Source organism: Populus trichocarpa, chromosome 7 (assembly GCF_000002775.5).
Source record: "Populus trichocarpa isolate Nisqually-1 chromosome 7, P.trichocarpa_v4.1, whole genome shotgun sequence".
Taxonomy (NCBI): domain Eukaryota; kingdom Viridiplantae; phylum Streptophyta; class Magnoliopsida; order Malpighiales; family Salicaceae; genus Populus; species Populus trichocarpa.
In genome coordinates this window covers 7000537-7017058 of record NC_037291.2, presented here as the reverse complement: position 1 = coordinate 7017058, position 16522 = coordinate 7000537, and the positions used below count along the sequence as shown (strand labels likewise).

Sequence of the window (16522 nt, the reverse complement as noted above, 5' to 3'; positions counted from 1 at the left end):
GTCAGATTTGGCTGCGCTCTTTCACCTATCGGCTCGGTAAGGTCAAGTAGAATTCCGATCCTAGCTGACCCTACCCGGAGATCTCTTCAAACTTTGTTCGATTGGCTTAGAGTGTCTTCGCCTCTTGGGGCAAATTCTCCGTCACTTTCAATGCTCTCAGTTCCTTTCTTCCCCGAGACAATCTCTCAACATTAAGATGTTGACCCGTTTTTCTTTTCTTTTCTGATTCCTCTCAATGAAATTTGCCATGTTGCACTAAGTTACTTACGGATGTATGCATGCGGTCCGGGAACACTTTGGGGTGAACACCCATCCGAACAAGTAGGGTCAATAGTTCAGCATTTAGGCCGTAACATTTAGCAACAAAAAAATCTTTAACCCAACAAGTGCTCTCCGAACCAAGCTAGATAGTCTCCTATCACTAGGCTCACCAACCAACCTGGACTTTGATTCTTATTATTCCTACCGGATATAAAAAACCATAAGGATTGTTTCCAGCCATGAGTTGAGTTCCCATATGACATAAGCGTTCTTGGGTGGGCTGGACCATTCCATCCAATTTCATAGAAGGGGCCCAATTTCGTATTTTTTGGTCGGCTCGGCGATAGGCTTCGCTTCTACGACTGCCTCCCCAGCCGTTGCAAACACTGAGCGAGAACGGTGACGGGGCGCACAAAGAATGTCGTTGCGCGGGGATGCGATTCGCCAAGCCGGGGCAAACAAAGCCGGCCGGCCCTACCGGATTAGGAATGCGAAGGCCTCTCCTTTTTTCTCATTTTGTTTGAGGCGGGCCGAATAGAGAATGAAATGCAGAAATCGGGGAAGGAGGCCTTCCGGCCTTTTTTTTTGGTTTAAGGGCTGCTCACCCTACCGAAGTACCAAAGGCTTTCGTTCTTATCGATCCGATCCGGGTTTCGATCTATATGACCTCCGGGCGGTACAAAGTACACCTCTTCCGTAGAGGCAGGTAGTAACCTAACCTTTAAGAGTCTCTGGGGGGAGCCCTCTTATCTATCAATGGAGGGATCTCCGTGCGTGGCGTGATAAGGAATCCTAGAAAAGATCGATCACGACTCCCTCCCCGGTCCCACGAAGATCTCTACATACTTGTCTGTTCAGCCCAGGACAACTGAGATCTTCTGGTCTGCGTGCGTGGGAGCAGCTCAAACAAAGAAGAGTCTGGTCTGAATTCGGGCCCGGCCCGCCCGTCTGCTGCTAGGTTCGGGAATAGCGCCATGCGAGGGCGCCGCTATGCCCCTTAATGAATCGAATGGTCCTTCGACCTTCATTTGATTCCGACGGCCGGCATAGATCTCATGAAACCCGCCCACTACGAAAAAAGCCCTGCCCTTTTCCTTCGCTACTAGGGAGAGTAAGCAACCTCTCTCCGCGCCGGACCGTCGAGTCGATCGTGTCATGTGCAACGTCCATCAATGATGGTTCATTAATGTCCATTGATTTAGACTCCTTCCCCCTTCCCAACTACGAATAAGATCGAGAGGAGCCCGAAAGAAAGCCCCCCAACCAAGAACGGAAACGGAAGCCTTTCTATTCATTCCCCATTCTCTCTTAAATAAAGCTCGCCCTCGAGCTTCAATTTTAATATAAATAAAGGGCAGGTCGGCCGGGTCTTTCCCTGTTGTTCTGTTTCCGCCACGAGAAAGACGCACGGAAGAGGTATGCCCAGCCCGCGTAGGTTGCTTGCAATGAGAGTTTCTGTTGTCTCGGTAGGGAACTGTATGATCTTTTCCCCTATTGTATTGAATCAATAAAATAAAAAAAGAGGTCAGTGCTACGGCCCCCTATTGTTTGATCCAATATTGACCGGGGACGAGCCCCGACTTCCATAGGTCCTTGGTTTGACCTCCCGTAGTGGTCCTTGCTTTTCTTTTAATAAAGCTCCGCGGGGCCAATTTCTCGTACTTGCGTGATGTGTCCCCCTTTCGTCGAGTGCCCCGCCCGGTTCACTGGGCTGTTGGCCTACCAAGCACTTGCCCGCTGCTCTTGCCGCCCGCTTGACGGGCGGAGCGCTCGTTATCCTGACTGTTCTCTCTGCTGGGGCCCACTATTGCTCGAGCCATAAGCTATGGCAGCTCCAGCTCGCAACCACGGGACGGGGGCCCGCCATGCGAGGCCAGAGTGGGCTCAGCGGTCAGCCCCCATTCGAATTACGTTAGGGGGTCTTTCGCTTTTGCCAGATCTAGAGAGATACTACGAGTCCTCCGTCCCAGATTCTATCGCCGCGGCCATCTGGTTCACCGGTACTACCAAAAAGTCTCATGCTTACGTTACTGTTATTGATGGTTTAATTATCTTGGACCACGAAGACCCCGGTCGTGCTTCTGGTTTCCATTCCCATCATCATATTGATGGTAAATCTCCTCGTGCTCCGCCATAAGAACTTGGAGTCCGTATCATAGTGAAGGTAAGGTAACGCTGTGATTCTTGCTCAAAAAACAGACCGAACGCGTTCGAGTTATTGGCTCGTCCGACCCGGCAGCATTCATGAGTCGCTCGTTCAACTGTCCCTCGGAGACATGGTCGAGAAGTACCATGCATCCCCCCGTCCTTTATTTATCTCGGTCCCACCCAGCAAGATAGGGCTCAGCCAAAAAACGTGAACGACCCTCCGCGAGCCTTATTTTTTTAGTAAAGTCAAGCTTTGGCTCTCTAATAAAGAAATGGATCAAAAAAAGGGGAGACTTCTGCAACGGGCTATGCCACCCAAACCAACTGAGGGAAGTCGCATCCGTCCCATCGCAAGCACCTACAATGTCATGATCACATTGGTTTACCCTTTTTTCTTTGGTAGTTCAACGGACGGTCGCCCCTCCAACAAGAAAAGGTATAAATATGGAAACTTCTCTGCCATTTGAATCGGAGAATTTATGGAGGAAATCGGGTTTTAAATTTCCAGAAACCACACGATTATATAGCCAAAGGGAATAGGCCGCGCCTAAAATCATCCCAAGCGCTGCTAATGTGGCTACTAAGCTATTTCTTTGGAAAGCTCCTACTGAGATGAGAAATTCCCCGATAAAGCTGCTAGTACCAGGTGAACTCATATTGGCCAAAGTAGAAGAGAAGAAAATGGTAGAGAGATTCGGCATGGTGCTCACTAAACCTCCGTAATATCTAACAAGTCGAGTCTTATGTCGGTCATATAGAACACCAACACATAGAAAAAGGGCTGAAGGAACCAGTCCATGACTTAACATCGGTAGAATGCTACCTCCAATTCCCTGTATGTTCGATAGAGCCAAAGATTCCCCCCCACTGATCAGAGTACGCCGATTACCCCCCGAACCGTACAAGATATTTACCATCTATCATACGGCTTTCTAACTTCACTTCTTTTTCTGGTCGTTCCGTTCTGTCGATCGATGGTAGTATAAGAGATCTGTAACCCCCCAAAGTTATTTACATAATGGTTCCTGCTTCCTACCCATAGTTAGTATGTATCCCCCCCCCGTCATACTAAAGTATCACATCGTAGACCCCCACCCCAACTCTATCTTCCTTATCAGTGAACCGGAACATAGTGCATAGGTACTCTTCAATGCAGCGGGGACGAGACGACGTGATATAATACGATCACGTACAGAAGCCCTTCGGCTCGGTGGAACCTCTCGTGACTGCCTTTATGAGGTCCTATCGGGTCGGGATAGGTAGGCCCGACGCCTTTCCCTTCCCCCGACCGAGCAGTAGTTCCCCACGGCTGACAAATAGGAGTTTAGGCCGTAAAAGAAAGACACCGGCCCCCCCCACCACTGGGATTTAGCTTTCCTTATCTACGTGCGCACTGCGTCAGCACTGGCGACAAAGAGGTTGGCTTTACTGAAGTGAAGAAGAAGGGGCGGGCCCTCCGAGTGTCATATTTTGGCCGAGTTTACCGTACTTCCGGCCCTTATGTTACGCGATCGTAATATTTTGTTACGTTCCACCGCTGTTACGCCAGAAAGAAAAGGTTCCACACGAGCTCTCGTTCTGCGGCGTGATGGCAGGACCGATAGGAGATTGGCGCCGGGTGTAGATAGGGTCAAATCTGCAGGGGTTATGAAAATACATAGGCCCCTTCCCTTCTCTTTTGGATGAATGGGGTGGTTTAGAAGGCGCTTTCCGATTTACGGTCCCTCGGAGCGAAGGGTTAGGCAGGTAGTATGGGCCCTCTGACTTCCAGCTATGTGCTGTGCGGCTCCCGCGAAGCGAATGAAGGGAAGCTCCTCGAGCTTACCTTACGGGTGAGCTTACGCTTACTCTCAGCCTCTTTGATTGGTAGGCGGGCGGGCGGAGCCCCCTACTGGAGATTCCATTCATAAGGCTAATTATCTCTTGTTGTGACGCGGCCGACTACTAGAGGCTACTTTTAGCTTATATAGTGGCCCTTCTACTTTGGTGTAGTTGTAGTTTGTATTGGTACTGAATGAATATATGCGAGCAGTATAAGCCCTTTTCCGGCCTGGGAAAAGCAGCGAACTCTATAAGCTAGGGCCTTTGTTCTTGGATACGAAGACTATTCCGTTATCAGCGGAAAGCCGCCTTAGAGATTGAACGTCGACTTATCTTATTACCTCTAAAACAGCGCTGATAGCTTGTAGTGAACAGCCCACTTATGAAAGCAAGCGAAAGCAGCCTTTGGTACTTAAGTAGTTGACGGTTTGGAAGCCTTGCAACTATGATAGAAAGCCGTTTGCCACCCGGGGCGCCTTCGCTTTTCTTTTGAATCAAAATAGGTCGCGACTCTTTTAGTCGGTCGGGGGAAGCTAGCGCTTATACGAGAGCTCCGCTTCCTCGTCTTGCTTCTGGCAAAGCTTTGACTTTGCTTACTTCTCTCGCGCTTGCTTGCGAGAAGGCTTGGAGTCCTTTTCGCTAGGTCCAAAAAAGCTTCCGAAAAAAGGGAAAGATCTGATCCAAGAGAAATCCCGCATATTGGGCGCAGCTGATATGCGGCTAGGGCTAGGCGATCATATCATGCCATAAAAGACTTGTATATGTATAGAGAGATAGAATAGATGTTCATGGATAGATAGACATTCCATTGATTCTGAGTTTTGGGGCTCGTCGATCCAAATGAATCATTCTTCTGCTCTCTCTTCGCCCCCCCCCGCCCCGAAACTGACGCACAGGGCCCATTCGCTTCGCGCGCGGGAAGGCGACGGTGCGGAGCGGTTCATGAGACCGCGGCGGTGTGGAGCAGCCGCGACACGAAGTGTCGCCTTACCTTAGCTGGATCTCGCTGGTGCCACCTAAACGGTAGGTAGGCGGCGGATGTGTGACGTTTGGAGTTGTCGTTCGTGCACCTGTCCCCAATGGAAGAATGAGTGATCCGTTCCCCTGCAGATCATGGCCTTACCACTCGGTCCCCGATGGCCAGCGGGGGATTCGGTATAGCAGCTCACGTTCGTTTGCGCTGCGCGTTCCCGCTGGACTGGACACGTGTTAGCTGTAGGAAGTATGGTTCCGAAAGCACCTTCGGTTCGCCAGTTCAGGCTCAACTCCTCGCTTTACGTTAGCGGACCTACAGGTCGGGCCGGGGCTCTGCGCTCTTTCTTTCTGTGTGGGACGATGCCGGGGAGAGAAGGGAATGCGTCGAAGCGGCGAACAACAACCAATTTTGGCTCCATGAGATGAGCCCAGTGCATTGGACCGATGGATAAGAGAACTGAGCTGGCCCAAAAAGCGCTTAGGCGCTCTACGTACGATGTAGACTCCATCAGATACATATCGATTTCTTTCTGATAAAAATAAATAGATAGTTGTCTAGATAGAAATAGGAGATTTCCCCTTATTATTGATAGATTCCCTCTCTATCCATTCCTACTCTTTTGATCAGATCAGCAGGCTTCTATCAATCGATTTTCAAATCGCACGTTCATCTCGCTTTTCGTTCATTTTCGCCACGCCAACATAGCCATCCAAATAAGAAGCAGGCGAAGCAGCTAGAAGCTGACGCTTCTAGCCCTTTCATTATTCTTATTCACGAATGAATTGGGAAAGCCAACAGAAAGATTCGATTCTGACTTCGTGGAGCCGGTGCTGCTGTTGCCTGCGCGTAGGGCCGTCTTCCACTCCCGTCCCGGGGCGCGGAGGGGCTTTTGTTTTTGGAACAGACGGCAGTCTTTTGCTGACGCCTCGAATCAAGCTTTTATTGCGACATGCTATGTTTTCTCCCCTATTGCTAGTAGGTTGATGGGTCGCACGCCCGGCACACATGTTTTGGCCTTGTGTGTCCATAACTCAAAATAGGTGACCTAACGGCCGCCGCCCGACTAAACATACCAATAGTCACCAGATTCATATGGGCTACTGAGGAGTAAGCAATGATCTTCTTAAGATCGATCTGTCTTGAAGTGGTCAAGGAAGTATATATTATAGCAATCGCGCTTGGAGTATAAATGAAAGGAGTGGAAAAAAGTGTCGCTTCGGGAAACATGGGTATTGAAAATCTTAAAAAGCCGTAGGTTCCCAATTTTAAAGGAATTCCTGCCAAGATGACGGATCCTGCCGTAGGTGCCTCTACATGAGCTTCGGGTAACCAAATATGAACTGGTACCATAGGCACTTTGACGGCGAAAGAGGCGAAAGAAGCAATCCATAGAAAGATTTGGCGCCGCTCACTAAATTCTGTGGTTAATGATATTTGTAAATCGGTGGTTCCTGTTTGGAGAAGAATCAAGAGAATAGCTAATAGCATAAAAACAGATCCAAGTAAAGTATAAAGGAAAAACTGATATGCTGCCTTGATCTTTCTTTGTCTCGAACCCCATACCCCTATAATAATGGTAGAGTAAGGGGTGGCCCCAAAGCGGAATTGACCGGTGGTGGTTGGTCGAAGCTCCAGTAGGTAGCCACTCCCTTCTCAGGGAACCGTACGTGAGACTTCCGCATCATACGGCTCTGTCCCGAGCTTCCGTCGTCGGCCCTTGTCATTAGACCACTATCTATGCATGTATTTTCAGCCTGGAACTCTCGAATCTTTTGCTTCTCGGGTGGTGGCGAACAATGCAGCTTGCGTTGCGGGAGATGCCTGCCCGTAGGGCCCGGCCTGCTTCTCGCCCGAAAGAACCGCTCACTAGCTAGCCGAACTAGTGGGGCCCTATCTGGAGACATACTGAAAACCATGCCTTTCGAACCGAACGCAAGGCCCGTCTTCCAAATCAAAAGAGAAATGGGCTCGTTGGGAAGAAAGATAGAGTGCGGCCTGTAGAGCACATGTAACGCACAGTCGGGTTGTTCACGCAGGGGATCTCTCTCTATCTATAGATAGAGAGAGGGAGATGTGAAAGTAATAGCCTTCTGTTTTGGTCGCCCCCCGACTTACGGCCTTTACGCTACTACTACTGTGAGCGGTTCAAATGAGTTTGATCTTTCCCAATTTTCCTGGCCGGAACTTGTACGCAGCACTTATACGTAGGTGCATGCATAAAGGTTTGGAACTCTTTTCTTATCTGAATCTTAAAGACAGGACCCTAATTCTCGAACCCTCTGCCGAGCCCCGCCCCCGCATTCCCTTTTGAAGGGGGCCAAAGAAAGGTCTCCACCTGTTGCCAACAGTCTTTCTTCGGAATTATACTGAACGGGTCGATCCTCACCTCTCCTTTGTTTTAGCAACTTATCCTGACCTCGCCAAGAACTCCCCGGCGACGACAGAGGAACCAACCCGCCTGCTGTGGCGGGGCGGCTTTTTTGTTTCACAATAAGACCTGGACGATTATCCCTACCCTCGGTAGCTTACGAGTTTACGTCCATCCCTGGTCGGGTACAGTTTCCTTTCGATTTCTCCCTTGTAGCCGTTACCCGAATTCGCGCAAGTGTGTCCACACCCCCCAAACTGACTTGACGAGGAATCCATTCTCGCGAACAAACACAACCCCTACACACACCTAGGAGCACCCCTTCCTGCATATCCATACAAGACCCGAGTAGGCAGGTCGAGGTCCTACGAGGTACCCACTACTCGGAGTACCTTCCCAAAAGGAAAAAGATGTGTCTGTCAGGTTCGGTTATTCTTTGTTGGGTTGGGCGAGTTCGACCAGAAATGCTATGCTTACACACAAGACTACCCCTCTTACCGAAAGCTTCGCGGCGACTACTTTACGACGACGGACGACCGCCCGTAGGGGGTTTACTGCACAAGGCCCCTGCAGAGGAAAAGCTTTATCCCAGCGAATAGAAGATGCTCAGCTCCGCACAACATAGGGATTAGTACGCTTTCGGGAAGAACATAGAATAGTAGAAGATCCAGCATGCGGAACACGGCGATCATTAGAAATTCACGAATTAGAGATGCTGTAATATACTCTTTCCCATAACTTCTCATACCAGACCAACCCACTAAAATGCAAATAGGGATCAGAAATGTGGTCAATATCACGAAGAATAAAGAGATACCGTCTATACCCAAATCAAAATGGATGTTCTCATAAGGAAGCCATCGAAGGCTTTCCACAAATTGAGATTTGGCCGTAGAAGGATCGAATTGTATCCGAGGAGCAGGGGAATACAAAAAAGTAATAAGAGAGGCACACAGACCAATCAATCGTATCGGTCGTATTCTTGAATTTGGAATGAAAAGAGGAGTAATGCTTCCTAGCACGGGACAAAGAATAGGACCACTTAGATCAGAATAGCATTCACAGAAATGTTCTAACATAGAGTAGAATCGAAGATTGAAGAGATTAGTTGACAACAGTAAAAAGATGGGCGCCTAATTCCAATACAATAGGGGTCTATCAGTGCAAGTCAGCTGAAGACCGTGATTGATGAGTGGGTAGGTGGCTTAGGTCCACCTCTCGCCCAGTGGGAAGTAATGAGGCTAGTCTCCCCCCTGAATGAAGAAGTAGTGGGCCCCCTTCCCTTCGGCCCTTTATTTTATTTAGATTCTTTCTATTTTTAAATTCTTTATTAATAAAAAATCTCTCTAGCAAAAGGCAATTCGTCGACTAGTCGACCTTGCCTTTTTTCAGGTAGCTACGCCTATTCAGCTAGTGGGGCGTTGGTCATAACCGAAATTCGTCGTCGAAGAAATAAAAAAGAAAGAAGAGGGGACCGAACCGAAGGTAGGAAGTTTTGTCTTTCTTTCAATCCAAATAAGAGAACAAAGAAACCACTCAAAAAGAAAAGTTAGATAAAGAAGTTTCAGTAAGAACTAGCACTATACTTATTCCCCCCTTTTTACTTTTCCTCTCTCTCTTTGTGCTTCCACCCGGGCTTTTCATTCTGAGAGGGAAATGAAAAAATAAATTTTTGTAGAAAGCGGCATACGAAAAAAATCCAGGATGACGGCTTTCAAAAGACGAGTAAGGACGGGGAGGGGGAGGCTCTCGAAACCAAACGAGACTAGAAGGAACATGGGAACTAGCACCATTCCTATAAGTGCTTTTGTCTCGAAGAGCCAACAAAGGGGCAGCCCTCTCTCTCTATCTTGGTCTCGGTTTAGCATCATCATATATCGATCTGGAAAAAATTTGGATTGGTTGTAGTGTGAGAGCAGTTCCTCCATGCTGTGGCTGTGGAGGTGGGGGGCTGCCGCCTCCCTTGGTTTTTGGGGGAAGTATCCCCATTTTTTGACGGGCCTGCCGAATCCTGAAAAATGGGTTCTTGGGAAAGCGTGGTAGGGGAGGTGCGAAGCCTGATAGAGGCAGAAGCCGGGCCACCGGAACTATCTAGTCGAGTGTGTCGATTGAAAGAGGAGGGGAGACAACTCAAATGCCAGCGAAAAAATAGAAGGTGTTCAAAGTTGAATTCTTCTAAGATCCATTGCTCGATTTTGCATGCTCTGCTCCCAAAATGCATAGAGACTTGCGAGGGCAGATCCGGGTTGGTTCAAATGATGAGAGAAGCAGGCTAAGTTAAATATAATAATGTGCTACTATAGAATCTTATGAATCGCGCGCGGCACACTTTCTATATCTCCTCTGTCTACAAGGTGAACAGCTTAGCTTACAGCACAGCGTGTTCGCCACCACACTGGCTGGCTGGTGCATTGGCTTTACCGTAAGAGGGCCGAGAGGTACTTCGATTAGAACGCCCCATATCTCGAGCGTGACATTTCCTTTTATAAAGTCCGTATCTAACCAAAAGATTGATTCTTTCTTTATGAATCAAGTACCATTCAAAGAGTGCATTGCCTAAGAAGATAAGGGCTTTGTATAGACACCCTTGAGCCATGTTATGTTCGTCGCCCTTGGCTCACCATTATTTCATTTCATTCTATTTATGGGTTCTAGCTCCAAAGAACATATACATAGAGCTATGCCGACTTACGTACGTCTAGTTGACACCAAACGATTAGGTATACCACGTATCGTCCCCTCTTTCCATAGAGGAGAGAGAAAAGAAATAGTGATCGTGCCGTAAGACCTTGTTCGTTTCTACTTGACGCCTCGGTTTTTTTTATTTTACATTAAATTACATAAGGTGCTAGCTTACTTAGCGCTTGCGCTAAGGATCTAATCAGAGTCAAACTTGGATTTGAAAAAAAAAACCTTTCCCTTATTAGCCGGAGGCTAATAAGCTCCTTGATCTTTAGTAAAGGCGGATTAAGCCAAAAAAAAAAATGTTTTTTTTTTCGAAAAGTCGTGACGTCCTCGTTGAGAGTCGTTCTGCGAGACGTCCAGTAGTCTCTGACTTGGTCGTCGAATCGTAAGTTTCAGCCCGCTCCCTGCTCGCTCTAGCTGCCTGCAAGCGGCTGCTTCCATGGCGTGCTTTCCCCTGTATGTAATTGATAGAGGTTTGCGATAAAAGAGCCCCTGCTGGTGGGCAAATGGGGTATGCTTTCTAGTTCAAAAACGGGCCCCTAAATCCTTGTTTTATTCCCTTTGATGGGTACACCATCAGACCGTCCAACATAAACTCCTTGACCGTCGCGATCTCGTAAGCCTATCAATGCGAAAAGCTTAACGACCTAGGATCACGGCCTTTACTGACATCCAGGGTTGACTTCGTGAGGGTGGAACTCTTGAAAGTTCTGGAATAGACCTCTCTGACGGTAGTTTCGTAGCCTGAGAAAAGTGCTGCGAAGCGCAAGAGCGTATCGAGAGAGGATATTTAGAGTGTAGTGGTCTATGCTGGTCTTCTTCCTTTACTGCAAGCTAGTGACTGAGCCCAAAGCGGAGAGGAAGCAGAAACTTAAATCTCCTCGCTGAGTAGTGAGGCCGCTTAACCCAGTGAAAGAAAGAGGATCGGAGTGAAGCTTCTTTTCCCAAGAGGTTCAGAAGCGGAAAGAGAAGGGGGAACGGTCAAAATTGACAGATATGGGGATGGATCACAGCCCCCTTCATTAAGCACTGGGCTTTCGCTGATAGCACCGACATCTAATTGAATGGATTAGGGATTTGTCTCAGCATAGATTCACATTCTCTCATCGGGATCAGAGTTCCTTCACGGCCAAGAGCGAACCCTCTTTCTCTTTCTTTTAACGGCCGGCACTACTAGTACTAGCTAGTTTTGACACTACTGCATGCACTTCGAAGAATTCCTTGGACTCCATTTCATTCTCGCGGGAGTCCTACGGAAAACGTCACATTGTTTTGCCCAACCATGCCGCCAGCACGCACCTACCTGATCCAGAGCCACCAAGCAAGGGACCTGCCCCGTTGGAGACACCACAGCCTCTGGGTTCTTTAAAGAAAGGTATGGGATCGATCTCTGCATCGAAGGCCTTGCATCTCTGCCCGCTCCCGATTTTGGACTTGGTCTTAGCCGCCGTGGCGTGGGATTAGCGCCCCCCAACCAATCGACGATTCGTCCGTCGTAAGGTCCTGATAAACGATAGGCTAGCCGGTCGGCTTTTCTCATGGCAAAAGAAGAAAAGAAGCGAAGGGCACTCCAAACACATCCAATCTTCCAAAGGGCGTGGATTGGAGCCCAGTGCCTGCAACAATTACGGAGGAAGGTGGTTGGTTGTTCTCTTCCCTCTTCCAGAGCCTCGTATCTTAAAACTGGTCTCTGATCCGTTCTTATCATTAGTCGGAAAGCCTGCCCGCTGTACCTCTACCTTCTTCTACTCCTCTGTTGAGTAATCGGTTTCTTCTTAAATGAAAGCCAAACATGTTCCCTAGTCACCTCACTTTTTTGGTCCCGGCCTCTCATGGTTGTCTTTTGTCACTGGTCTATGCTTCTTAGTATAGTAGGTATGATGCCCAGCAACGGGCACCTGAAACCTGAACCGGAACCAAAATATATAGTAGGAACCGCCGCATTCGTCACTGATTACCGAAAACCCTCTTTCCTCTGGTCTATGATCTCTGGTCCGCTTTGGCTATTGATCTGCTCCTCTTGTTATTGAACTGGCGTGTTCAATTGGCATTGCCTTGTCCCCAACCCTAACAGGCACACCCGAAGAAATGAGCAGCCAGCTTATAAATCTCCAACCAACCCCACAGCCCAAGTAGGCCAAAGGAAAGGGTACTGCTAGTGACCCAAGACCAGTCAAGACTGGCTCTCGGTTTGCACCACCGCTACGCCCTGCTGATTAAACCACTGACGAGACAGCACAAGCGGGGCTTTCTGGAGCATCTGCGTGAGTCCATCATGGACAAAGCAATCTTCAGTCTGTAAAGGCAAATCACAGGGTGGAAGGGACTCAGATGATGGTATCCCAAAATCAGTCCAAGCCCGTGACGACCCAGCTCTTGAAGTCTGACTACCCTCAAACCCTCCCCTGGCGACCTCCTCTTCTTTCGGCAGGCAGCCGCCAACTCGAGGATCTCATCTTTGGATTCCCGAAACGCGAGGGTCACGATCCCCCTTAGTCACGTAGGCTAAGACCGCGGGCCATGAAGAATGGTCCCTCTTCGTGCTCTGGTAGAGCCATCAACGAAGATGGATTCCCAGGTTCTGTATACTCCACTCTCATTTGCGCTTTTCCTGAAACCAGACGTCAAAGGATAGGCATTATGAGCCCTGTATGTTGGCGTGGAATCGTCGATTGCTTCTTGGTTTGCTGGAAACAAGGCTTTCATAGTGCTCTATGGTCGAGCGGCTGGACACTCCTTTCATTTCCCGTCCATTAACCCGAACGTGAGACTGTTGAAGACATGAGGAGATGTAGCTTCAAAGATGCTGTTCAAACTTCCTATTTCATTCCCCACTTCAATGTGCCAATCAATGCGCTACGCTGGCAAAAGGGCTGTCAGAAAGAGTCCAATCCCGAGGAGAGTTCATGCGTGAAGTTTCTTTGTTGAATGAAGGTGAGAAAAAGGGCTTCTTTGATCGGGAAATGCACGCACTTCTTTTGTTGTCGTTAAGGTCCCTTCCCCCTGAGTTCAAGAAGCTATGAGGAGTGGTAAACTCTGAAAGGAAAGATGGAAACAGGGGAGTTGGCTGATAAAGATGGGCAGTAACGATTGCGTAATATCCATTTTTCGGCCTCGTCATCGAAAGCGGCTTCCAATTGCTCGGAAATTCTCAGCTATATGGGGAGCTTGGATGGTGAGCAAAAACAATTGATCAAGAAGTTGGTCAACTTTCGCATGAAAGAAGGTAAAAGAACGAGAGTTCGTGCTATTGTTTATCAAACTTTTCATCGCCCAGCTCGAACTGAACGCGATGTAATAAAACTTATGGTTGACGCTATAGAGAATATAAAGCCCATATGCGAAGTAGAAAAAGTAGGAGTAGCAGGTACTATTTATGATGTCCCTGGGATTGTAGCCAGGGATCGTCAACAAACCTTAGCTATTCGTTGGATCCTTGAAGCAGCTTTCAAACGACGTATAAGCTACAGGATAAGCTTAGAGAAATGTTCATTTGCTGAGATACTAGATGCTTACCGAAAGAGGGGAATTGCACGTAAGAAAAGGGAGAATCTTCATGGACTGGCTTCCACCAATCGAAGTTTCGCGCATTTCAGATGGTGGTAAAGTGAGACCGCATAAAGAGCTTTTCCTCATTCAGTCAGATTTTTCAGTAAGATATGGTTTGACCCTTTTTCTTTTTGTTTGAATCTTCATATAGACTACGTTCCTCATACTCCTCCCTTCATTCATTGAGTTGGAGGAATCCATACCATAGGAGGCCCGCCCGTTATGCATTGCATGAAAGAACCTTTCTTTGTATGACTTCTCTTTTGCCTCAGGTCGAATGAAGGAGATCAATCAAAAAAATAGGCCATGAATGAAGAAGTAGTGGGCCTTTCACCCTCTTTCTTTCGTCTGACTCGGGGAGCTGATCTGATAAATGCACTTCAAAGGGAGGGAAGCTAGGTTTCCCATGTTGGTATGGCCGAGCATAAAAGATTTGGAAGTTAGGTCAAAAAGAAGAGGTAAAGAGAGAGAAGAGAACGGAATCGATAGCCCCGGCAAGAGAAAGAAAAGTAAGGACTCTCGTTTTCCGCATACGCATATAGGCTGTGAAAAAGAAGTCTACTTTTAGATTCTAATAGAGAAAGAGAGAGATTCGTCTACTTTCTTAATCTTAATAAGGTAACGGAACGAACTTCAAGTACTTCGTAGGACGCCGCCGTTTGCTAAGATGTGCTTCTACATCGTGAGCTTTAGTGCACAAGTCGTCGAATCCCTTAAAGGTTTTGGGCAGGAGTATCGACGACAAGTCGTGCCTGAAGTTGTTCATGCACATCTTGAGGAGCTCTTGCTGAGTAAACTTCTGGGGACAGGGGCTCGCCACCTTGCAATGAACTCCGTGACAGGTTCATTATCCCTTTGCTTGGTCTTATGAGGACATGCCGGGAATTGATCCAGAGATTGTGCAACACCGAATCCCTCTCCACCCGGATGCCTCTTAAGCAGAAGCTTAGGAGAATGCGTGCCCAATGGTCTATGAGCTGTCCAAAGGATCTAAGGGCTATTAGCCGATCTAACTATGAGCAAGCTCCTGTATGAGCTTGCGAGTCGGCTATCTCGTCCCTTGAGCGATCTATCCCTGCTTTTGTTTGTGACTTTCTTACTTATTCGCTTACGCGCACTGCTGCTTCCACCTTAATAAGGCAAGCAAAGGCGACGGGTCAATTGGCCAAGCCATCATCATAGGGGATATAGGCATCGTCGAACAACGGATCCTGACCTTTACCTTTCACTTTGACTGACCCCTCTTCCGTTGGTCTACTAAATTGACCTCTCCCTCTCCTTTGGGTTAACTCAGATCTTTCTCCTTCTTTAAGCTAAACCTCCCAGGCGGCCTCTCTTTGGGAACCTCTGTTGCCTGACCTTGCTGGTGACTGCTTACCAGAGATTGGTTCTCTCGGCGGGTTGATCGACGTTCCTTTCAGCTGCGGGCTAAATAAGAATGGCTTCAACGATTGGATGAGAATACAGGAGCACAAGAAGGCGGAAATGGATCCTGCAAGTCGCCGGAAGACGATCCTACTCAAACTCTTCCAATCGACGTCTTCAAGAATCTCTCTTCTTTCTCTGACCTGGAAGGAAGAAGTCTCCCTCCCTTCCCTATAGGCTATAGGAGAGTGCAGATGCATTCCTTCAATTGATTCGATTGGTCAACTAATCCATGAATGGTACGAGTACTCAGACAGTCTGACTAGTCAATGAGTCTATCCCTAGACTCTGACCATCTAAAAGGACCTTCCCTAACAATTCTTCTAACCCGGCTCCTCCTAACTCATAGGGAAGACCAACTCACTGACCACCTGACCCAGGTGAAAGCGTAATTATCCTATAAAGGCATAAAAAGCTAGATGAATATTGGAATATTAGAAAAGAGCAAGAAGACGGTCTATTCCCAAACGTCTGCAAACCAAAGACCGGCCAGGAGCCGCTACTTGACTGATTCATTGCCTGGCATCATGAAGTGAACTAGACTGGCTTCGGTCTCTCTCTACATGAAGCACCCGAGCTTCATACAGGGTCTCATTAGGTTCTTTCCCCGGTCTTGCCGGCTCACCTCGACATTCTAGCCCCTCTTTCTTTCGTTCCCATCGGCATCTTAAAGGAAGTGAGCCATTGGCTATGGGGCACGAACGGTCTAAGAAGAAGTGACGGTGGATGTATCGAATGTGCACAGAGAAGGAGCAAAGCAGTCCCAATGCCCACAGATCTGCTATTGGGTTGTGACAGTGAATCAGATGAATAGATTGTATCTCTTTTTTCAATCGGAATTGATAGAGCTGAATCCAATCCCCTAGCTAGGTTTGAAAGAAGACGCTCTTTGAAAGGTAACTGCAGTCGTCAGGGGCGTAGCCTTCGTAAGGCCTCCAAGAGAAATCCTTTCTTTTTTATTGTACTGAGCTAGGTAAGTATAGCAGTGAAGGAAAGCGGCGGTCTTCTCTCTTTCTACTTCATTTCTTGGTATACTCCATTCAGTTTTAACTGCTAATCTTAGGGGAACAGGAAAGCCGGCGACTCATAGGCAGGTGAAGCGGATAAGCAGGTAAACATTCGGGCAAGAAGAGGGTTTTGAATGTAGGGGCTTAGTAAAGAAAAGAGGCTACCTTTTTTCGTTTCAGTAAGACTGGGAAAGCGGAAAGCATGGAGAGGGGGCTGTTGACGCACCCGTTAGCACCGGATGAATGACGCAAAGTGCCTGAAGTCACGAGGTAAGGTTTTTA

General features: G+C 48.0%; 2 protein-coding genes across 2 annotated transcripts; one reads left to right on the top strand and one right to left on the bottom strand.

Annotated features, from left to right (window-relative positions):
- Positions 1 to 207: 207 nt before the first annotated feature.
- LOC127905548 (NADH-ubiquinone oxidoreductase chain 4-like) lies at positions 208 to 10348 on the bottom strand. Its single transcript, XM_052454462.1, is given in 5 exon segments — positions 208 to 321; positions 2831 to 3253; positions 6183 to 6226; positions 6228 to 6782; positions 8193 to 10348. Coding segments are annotated over 5 exon segments (1572 nt in total). The 5' UTR covers positions 8654 to 10348; the 3' UTR covers positions 208 to 232.
- On the top strand, positions 10333 to 15647 carry LOC127905546 (ribosomal protein S7, mitochondrial). The gene has a single exon (XM_052454460.1). The coding sequence runs from the start codon at positions 13419 to 13421 to the stop codon at positions 13863 to 13865; it is 447 nt and encodes a 148-aa protein (XP_052310420.1). The 5' UTR covers positions 10333 to 13418; the 3' UTR covers positions 13866 to 15647.
- Positions 15648 to 16522: the final 875 nt, after the last annotated feature.